Source organism: Melospiza melodia, chromosome 6 (assembly GCF_035770615.1).
Source record: "Melospiza melodia melodia isolate bMelMel2 chromosome 6, bMelMel2.pri, whole genome shotgun sequence".
Lineage (NCBI taxonomy): Eukaryota > Metazoa > Chordata > Aves > Passeriformes > Passerellidae > Melospiza > Melospiza melodia.
Genome location: NC_086199.1, coordinates 53,228,723 through 53,236,637, shown reverse-complemented (window position 1 = coordinate 53,236,637; position 7,915 = coordinate 53,228,723). Strand labels below are relative to the sequence as shown.

The 7,915-nt window shown below is 42.0% G+C and overlaps 1 protein-coding gene across 1 annotated transcript; it reads left to right on the top strand.

Annotated features, from left to right (window-relative positions):
- Positions 1 to 606: 606 nt before the first annotated feature.
- Positions 607 to 6,250, top strand: DHCR7 (7-dehydrocholesterol reductase). Its single transcript, XM_063158179.1, has 7 exons — positions 607 to 707; positions 1,565 to 1,787; positions 2,325 to 2,415; positions 3,067 to 3,280; positions 3,737 to 3,941; positions 4,184 to 4,315; positions 4,763 to 6,250. Exons 1-7 carry the CDS (start codon positions 610 to 612, stop codon positions 5,225 to 5,227), a joined length of 1,428 nt encoding a protein of 475 aa, XP_063014249.1. The 5' UTR covers positions 607 to 609; the 3' UTR covers positions 5,228 to 6,250.
- Positions 6,251 to 7,915: the final 1,665 nt, after the last annotated feature.

Here is a 7,915-nt window from a genome sequence, read left to right as displayed (position 1 = left end):
GGATGATGATCTTTAGCATAACAAGTGTTTGATCAGAATGAAAGCAAGCTACAGTGCATGTTCCACAAAGATAGCTGAGTGGTGCCAAGTAAATAATTCTCCATTCCCACTGATTTTTTTACTTAGATGGGATTATGTCTTGTTTTCTATGGTGTAAATGACATATATGGAGCAAGGACTCTGTATCTAATTGACAGGGTCCCTTACCAATAATGTTACAACAGTAACAATTTCTCAAATTTAAAAAGGCAGTTAAGTTACAAAGGTTTAGGAGAATGTGGTGCAACATTTTTTTCTCCTTTTATGTCTACATGTAAGTAGTAAGTGATTTATTATCTGTGCATCTTAAAAGAAATTTCCAGTTAGTAAGAAGTTTAATGGATTACTTGGATATCAGTGTTTTGATTAGGTTTTTCTGAATGTAAGTTCATAGGGAATTAATTGGTGAAAGTTTTTTGCTTCCTGTCCTCCACCCCTAAATTTTGTGTGGTCTGCAGTCTATGTAATATATTTTAGTAACATTGATTTGTGATTCTCTTGTAGAGGTATAAGAATTATTGAGAACCAGCTGGAGTAATAGGATTCATATTTTCGTTCCTACAGGACATCATGGCAGCCCATCAGGAGAAAAAACTTGCTGAAGAAAGAAAACACCAAAACATGCAAAATGATACTAAAACATCTCAAGGCCAGTGGGGGAGAGCATGGTGAGAGAGGCCAATGACCCCAAGTAGTCCTTGTATTTCCAATTGCTTCACTCTTACTCTTAGAGATGCTGTATTCCTTTTAAACTTCCCTCTGTTAGTAACAGCTTTTTGTGTTGCTCTGCTCCAGAAAGCTCATGGGTAATTTGCTGTAGCAACAGGTGCTGAAGAAAAGTTCTTCAGGTTTTTTAAGGCAGAGAGTTTTCCAGACGGTTTGGGTTAAAACACACTCCTTGCAAAAAAGAAAAGCAAGTCATAAAAATTGGTCAAATTTCTGGTTCTTTCAAGGAAATAAATATTTCCTGAGGTTTGGAAAACAGGCATTCTGGCATCTGTGGCTTTCCCTGCTGACAAGTCCTGCTGCAGCAAGTTTTTTGACTCATGTCCCAGCTGTCAAAGAGTTGGGCAGGTATTAGTAGGGCATTGTACTGCAGCTGGGAGCAGCAGCAGTGGCACAGGAAATCCAACGTATGGCTGTCCAAGGTCTGTCTTTTCCAAGTTTCCAAGCTTTGCATAATGTTCTTGGGATTCCATTATCACTTCCAACTGAATACTCCACCAGTTAAAGCCATGATTGCCATCAAAAAACATGGAGTCTGTAGTAAAAGTCTGGTTTTGGGGGGGGAGTTTTTGTCTAATCTCTTGCTCTGATCAACTAACATAGTTTTAGAGCAGTTTGTGGCAAAGTATGTTCCTTGCTGAGCTTTTTATGGCTGTTTGACCCCCAGACATGTCTGTGCCTTGAACACACATTTCCAGTTTTCATCCAGTTAAGTCCAGAAGGTGCACTGAAAAAATTGTCTGATGTAATTCATCTGTCTGAAACCTGGGGAGACAAAATGCTCTGTTTTGGATTACAGGGAGGTGGACTGGTTTTCCTTGGCAAGCGTCCTTTTCCTGCTGATGTTTGCACCGCTGATTGTGTATTACTTCATCATGTCCTGTGACCAGTACCAGTGCTCTCTGACTGATCCACTCCTGGACTTGCTGACTGGGAATAAGCATCTGTCTGACATTTGGAACAGGACTCCCATGCTGACCTACAGGGCTGCTGCCATTTATTCCCTTTGGGTCACTTTCCAGGTACATTACCGAGCTATGATCTGGATGCAGTGTCTGCTTTCTCCCACAGGTGTTGGATGAATCCTTTTACACAAAGGTTGCACTGGCATTTACTCTCTGGTGTTTCACAATTTCCAAGGTGTTATGTACTTGGAAAATAAGTATAATGGGAATATACAAAAATATTCCTTGTGTGACATATTCCTTAATGAGGTTTTTGAGAAAAAGCACAATATATAACAACAATATCCATTTGTTTTAAATTAAAACACAAGAAATAAATCAAAGGACAAGGATCTGAATGTAGTTACCAACTGTCCTCCCTCCCCACCAAAAAAAGATGACAGCCTTACATGAAATACATCTTTAGAGCTGTAGAGTAGCTTAGATGTATTACTAGCCTAAAAGCACAACAGCTAAATATTGCCATTTTGTCTTACCCAATACTTACTAGAAACTTAGGAGAAATGTTATATTTGGTATTAATAAGTGAGGGATAGTGTTTTGAGGGATTTTGTCTTGTCTATACTTAGTGTGAAGGCATTCTCTCTCTTTTAGGTGTTTTTGTATGTGTCCATTCCTGATTTCTGCCATAAATTTCTGCCTGGATATGCGGGAGGTGTACAAGAAGGTGCTGTCACCCCTGCTGGTAAGGTCTTCCTTGGAATACATGCACACCATGTAATCTTCTGAAATTAAAGTATTTCTGTTCTTAGAGTCTTTAATAACCCATGTGTAACCAGAGGAAACATGGACATAAATGCTCTCACCTTCCTCACATGTTCAGTTCAAACAAAACTAGAAAGCAATCTAGGTCATCTTTTAGAATAAGTTATAGCATTTCTATCTCTTATAATTAGTAAAACTCTTGATCTGGTAGGCACCACACCAGCAATGGAAAAGTACTGGTTGATAGTTTTGGTACTTAATATTGTCAGTGGACTATTGCTGGTATTTGACAAGATAGTTTTACCTGCTCAAGCTCCCTTAACCCAAGGGACTTGGACAAAATGTGTGATGTGAACTGTTACTGGTGGCTTGTTATTCTAGTCAGTTGTGGGGAAAGTCTAAATTCAGTTTTGTGAGGAGAAAAACTCAGTAGAACAAAGCCTGATGGGTACAGCAGAGTCTAATGGAACTTTCAGAAAATTAAATACCTTTCAAGGTATTTAACTGGGCAATGAGGAGAGAGAGGTTATTTAATGAGCACTTGATTGAGCTTCTGTGTATTCTGTGCATATTAATTAAAACCTGCATTAATGTAGGGTCACTAACACTCCATTTTTTCTTCATATTTTAGGTGTTGTGAATAAATATGAAATAAATGGACTTCAGGCCTGGATCATTAGCCATGTGCTTTGGTTTGCAAATGCTTATTGCTTCCACTTCTTCTCACCTACCATCATTTTTGACAACTGGATTCCTCTCCTGTGGTGTGCCAATATCTTGGGATATGCAGTGTCCACCTTTGCAATAATCAAAGGCTACTTTTTCCCTACTAATGCAAAAGACTGGTATGTGGATTTTAGTAGTGAGAGAATACTAGGTATCAGAGATTAAAATTGTTAAATAGAAATAAGATACATAAATTGTATGACAGAGTATATTTCACTGGCACAGAGAACTAGGCCAGTGTATGGCAGTGATTCATTCCTTCACTAGCACCATCCCCTATGTTTCTTGCTCCACACCATGGATCTGGCAGCCTCAATGTCACAGATACACCCATCCTAAAAATAGAAATAGTTAGACTGTTCAGAAGTGTTACCAAGAGTAAACTCAGGCACCTCTGAAATTCTACAATTTAGGTCTATTAAGGTAATACTTTGATCGGGCCAGTTTGTGTTACCTTACACAACATTACATGGTTTTATGATTTTTATTATCACTACATTCTTGATCTGAATTGTGTAGGCAGAGTAGCAGTTAGCTGTATTTGTATATAACTTAATTTTTTTTTTTTTTTACAGCAAAATCACTGGCAACTTCTTTTATGACTACATGATGGGGATTGAATTTAACCCTCGAATAGGGAAGTGGTTTGATTTCAAGCTGTTCTTCAATGGGCGCCCTGGGATTGTGGCCTGGACTCTTATCAACCTCTCCTTTGCTGCCAAACAACAGGAGCTGCACGGTGAAGTGACAAACTCCATGATCCTTGTCAATGTCCTCCAGGTAAATTCTGAGGAGGAAATTAAGAAACAAGTTGGGAAATAAGCTAGTATGAAAGTAAGAAAAAAACTCCTTCCATGGAAATGAAACTGAGCCATTTTTCCTGGCCTGAAACAAGCTCATTCAGCAATGGGACTTCAAGTTTGAGATCATATCACAAGGCAGAACAGGCATTAAGCTGATGCTGTTAAACACGGTAACTGGTGACAGTGCTCCGTTATTAATGTGAAATTATTATGTTGCAGGGTATTTATGTTCTGGACTTCTTTTGGAATGAAGCCTGGTACTTGAAAACCATTGATATCTGCCATGACCATTTTGGATGGTATTTGGGCTGGGGAGACTGTGTTTGGTTGCCTTACCTCTATACTTTGCAGGTAAAAATGTGTACACTGTGTATTTGGGCTAACAGGAGTGAAACTTTCCAGAAACATTCTTTCTAGAAGTTGAATTGTACCTGAAATGTTTCTGTGTAGTCCCACTGTTGAGAAATTATTGCAACATTCTTTGTAACAATTCTCCCCTAGGAAGGCTTCCTGTCCCTGCATGGCTTTGACATCTTTTCCTCTCCTGCCCTTCTTTTTTGCTCGTTTCTGTCATTGACAATTGTGTCTGCATACTTTTCTAAATCGTTTCAGTCTCCTTTCTTTTTACTCCTTGTTGAGGGTCTTCTGGTTAGTGGTGGTTTGTTTGTGTTTTGTTCCTTGGGTTTTTCCTTCTGTCCAGTTTGCATCCTTGCAACTTCTCTCTTCTTGTTTCAAGGAATTGATCTGGCATGCTGAGCCTCCGTTGGAAGTAAATTGATTGTTTTTTGTGCTCCCCAGGGTCTGTACTTGGTTTACCATCCCGTCCAGCTACGCACAGATTATGCCATGGGGGTCTTGATGTTGGGCTTGCTGGGTTATTACATCTTCAGAATGACCAACCACCAGAAGGACCTGTTCCGTCGCACCAATGGCAACTGCAGGATCTGGGGGAAGAAGCCAGAGTACATTGAGTGCTCCTACATGTCTGTGGATGGCACCAAGTACTACAGCAAGCTGATGACCTCGGGATTCTGGGGCTGGGCACGTCATTTCAACTACACAGGAGACCTGATGGGCTCGCTAGCCTATTGCCTGGCTTGTGGCTTTGAGCACCTGCTGCCTTACTTCTACATCATTTACATGACCATCCTGCTCACCCACCGCTGCATCAGGGACGAGCACCGCTGTAGCAGCAAGTATGGGAAGGACTGGAAGTGCTACACTGCTGTAGTGCGCTACCGGCTCCTACCCGGGGTTTTTTAAGGCTAAAATATGCAGGATGCAGGGGAAAGAAAAAAGAAGAAACGTGCAGGCATACCATGTTTAAAGTAACCGAAGTGAGGCACTGAACTGCACCGTTTTTTTAGAAGACTCTTGTAATTGGAATACCCCTCTGAATCACCCCATTCCCAAATTAACTTGGAGTTTAAGAAAAGATGCTGTTTATTGAGACTCCTGAGAAATCCCAAAGCTGGGAGGTAGCCTTACCATTGGTGGTAGCAGGGTTCTGGAAGCAGTTTGCAGTGATTCAGGAGAGAGGAAAAGAGTTCTGTCACCTCTTTAGGAAAGAGGTTTTCTGATGCAGCTGCTTGTGGCCATCAGAACCTACAATTGAGAACAGCTGCAAAGGCGGTTTGATTGTTGATTGCTTGTCAAGACATGAACAGTGGAAATACTGAAGAAGCTGTTCTGAAATAACTGTTATAATCTAAAACAAAAGTGAAAACTGTCCTAAATTAGTGCAATTTTCAGCACCTGACAATATAGAACATGACCAACTGAATTTTATTTTGCTACTGAAACCAGACTTTGTGAAACTACTGAGCTGAGCGTCCTTGGGCTGGAGTAGAGTTACTTTTTTTTCCTAGTAGCTGCTATGGGCAGTGTTTTGGATTTGAGCTGAGACAATGTTGATAACAGAGGGGTGTTATCCTGAGCAGTGTTTACACAGCATCAAGGCTTTTTTTGCATCTCACCCCCACCCACCAGGGAGTGGTCTGGGTGAGTACAAGGAGCTGGGAGGGGACGCAGGCAGGACAGCTGACCCAAGGAATATGCCAGGCCATATGGTATCGTGCTCAGCACATAAAGCTGGAGGAAGAAGGAGTGGGGGATGTCAGGAGTGATGGTATTTGTCATTTCAAGTCACCATTACGTGTCATGGAGCCGTGCTTTCTTGAAGATGGCTGAACATCTACCTGCAGGTGGCAAGTGTGGAATAGATCCCCTATTTTGCTTTTTTTGTGCACAGTTTTTCCTTAACCTATTAAACCATGTTTATCTCAACCTGTGAGTTCTTTCCCTTTCCTGATTCCCTCCCCCATGCCACTGTGAAGGAGGGAGCAAGGAGCTGTATGGGGATGTGTGGCATTCACATTCTCTGAAAAATCCCTTCGCCCAGGATTTTCTCCAAGGAAGATGAGAACCCTCAGAGAAATAGGAAAACAATAATTATCTAATTTGTTTCTCCTGTCTTTAGATCATGTGGAATGTGTTTGAGATTGTTTAGCCATAGGTGATTGTTTCATTGGTTTCTGGTGTGTTTTCACTCAGTGGCCAATCAGTGCAAAGCTGTGTTGAGATTGGAGAGAGTCACGACTTTTCATTATTACCTTTTTAGCCTTCTGTAAATATGCTTTCCACATTATTTAGTATAGTTTAGTGCAGTATCCATTAATATAATATAGTGTCTTAAAATAACAAATTAACCGCCTGAGAACATGGAGTCAGACTCATCATTCCTGCTTTCATCTGGGAGCAGCACAAATGCAATAGTGGCAGTTTGAGTGTGGGAGGCATGTGTGCCATGATGAATTTCCAGAGGTGGCCGCCACCCTGGACTTCTGCACATCCTGCGCAATACGGAATTTCAGGAGCCAGCAGGCCACTCTGGGCAACAGGTGCCCAAATTCCAAAGCCACCACTTTTCCCTGGGAAACAAAACTCACCAGCCCCTGTTCCTCATGGCAGATTGCAAGAGGTACTTGGCCCCGTCAAACCAGCCCAACTTGCAAGTGGTGCCAGCATAGGTCTGGGAAGCATCTTGCACATTGTGGAATTTCAGGAGCCAGCCGGCCACTCCAGGCCACAGACCCCCAAACACAAATCAGGGCACATTAGCCTGGCAAACAAAACTCACCTGGCCTCACTTCTGGATGGCACTTTGTAGGATCCACTAGGCACTGTCAAACCAGCCCGACTAGGCACTGGTGCCAGCTTGGGACTGCGATCCATCCTGCGTATCGTGGGATTTCAGGAGCCAGCAGGCCACTCTGGCCACAGACCCCCAAACACAAAACAGGGCACTTTTCCCTGGCAAACAAAACTCACCTGCCCCGGTTCTGGATGTCAGATTGCAGGATCTACTTGGCACTGTCAAGCCAGCCTGATTTGGCAATGGTGCCAGCTTGGGTCTGGGAACCATCCCACGCATTGTGGAATTCCAGGAGCCAGCAGGCCACTCTGGCTACAGGCCCCCAAACACAAAGCAGGGCACTTTTCCCTGGAAAACAAAACTCACCTGCCCCGGTTCTGGATGGCAGATTGCAGGATCCACTTGGTACTGTCAAACAAGCCTGACTTGTCACTGGTTCCCTCTTGCAACTGGGAACCATCCTGCGTATCGTAGAATTTCAGGAGCCACCAGGCCACACTCGGCCACAGGCCCCTGAACCCAAAAGAGGGCACATTGCCCTGGAAAACAAAACTCACCTGCCCCGCTTCTGGATGTCTGATTGCATATTGTAATATATAATGATTTATGTAACCTGGATTTTTTTTACATATTCGGTCTATATTTAGATTTTAAGTTTTTTATTCCCATTTGTATACATATATATTTTTTAATTATCGTTATAGTCATAATTGTACATTTATAATCCAATTTCTAAATAAAATGACAAAACTAACAGCATCATATTCCCACCAATATGTTCCAAAAACATCGAGATA

Bases quoted from the DNA above. Each gene is read 5' to 3' on its own strand.
- DHCR7 (XM_063158179.1), top strand. From the start codon at position 610: ATGGCAGCCCATCAGGAGAAAAAACTTGCTGAAGAAAGAAAACACCAA. The intron at 2,416-3,066 runs GTAAGGTCTTCC...TTCATATTTTAG, and splicing joins AGGTGCTGTCACCCCTGCTG to GTGTTGTGAATAAATATGAA. The intron at 3,942-4,183 runs GTAAATTCTGAG...ATTATGTTGCAG, and splicing joins TCCTTGTCAATGTCCTCCAG to GGTATTTATGTTCTGGACTT.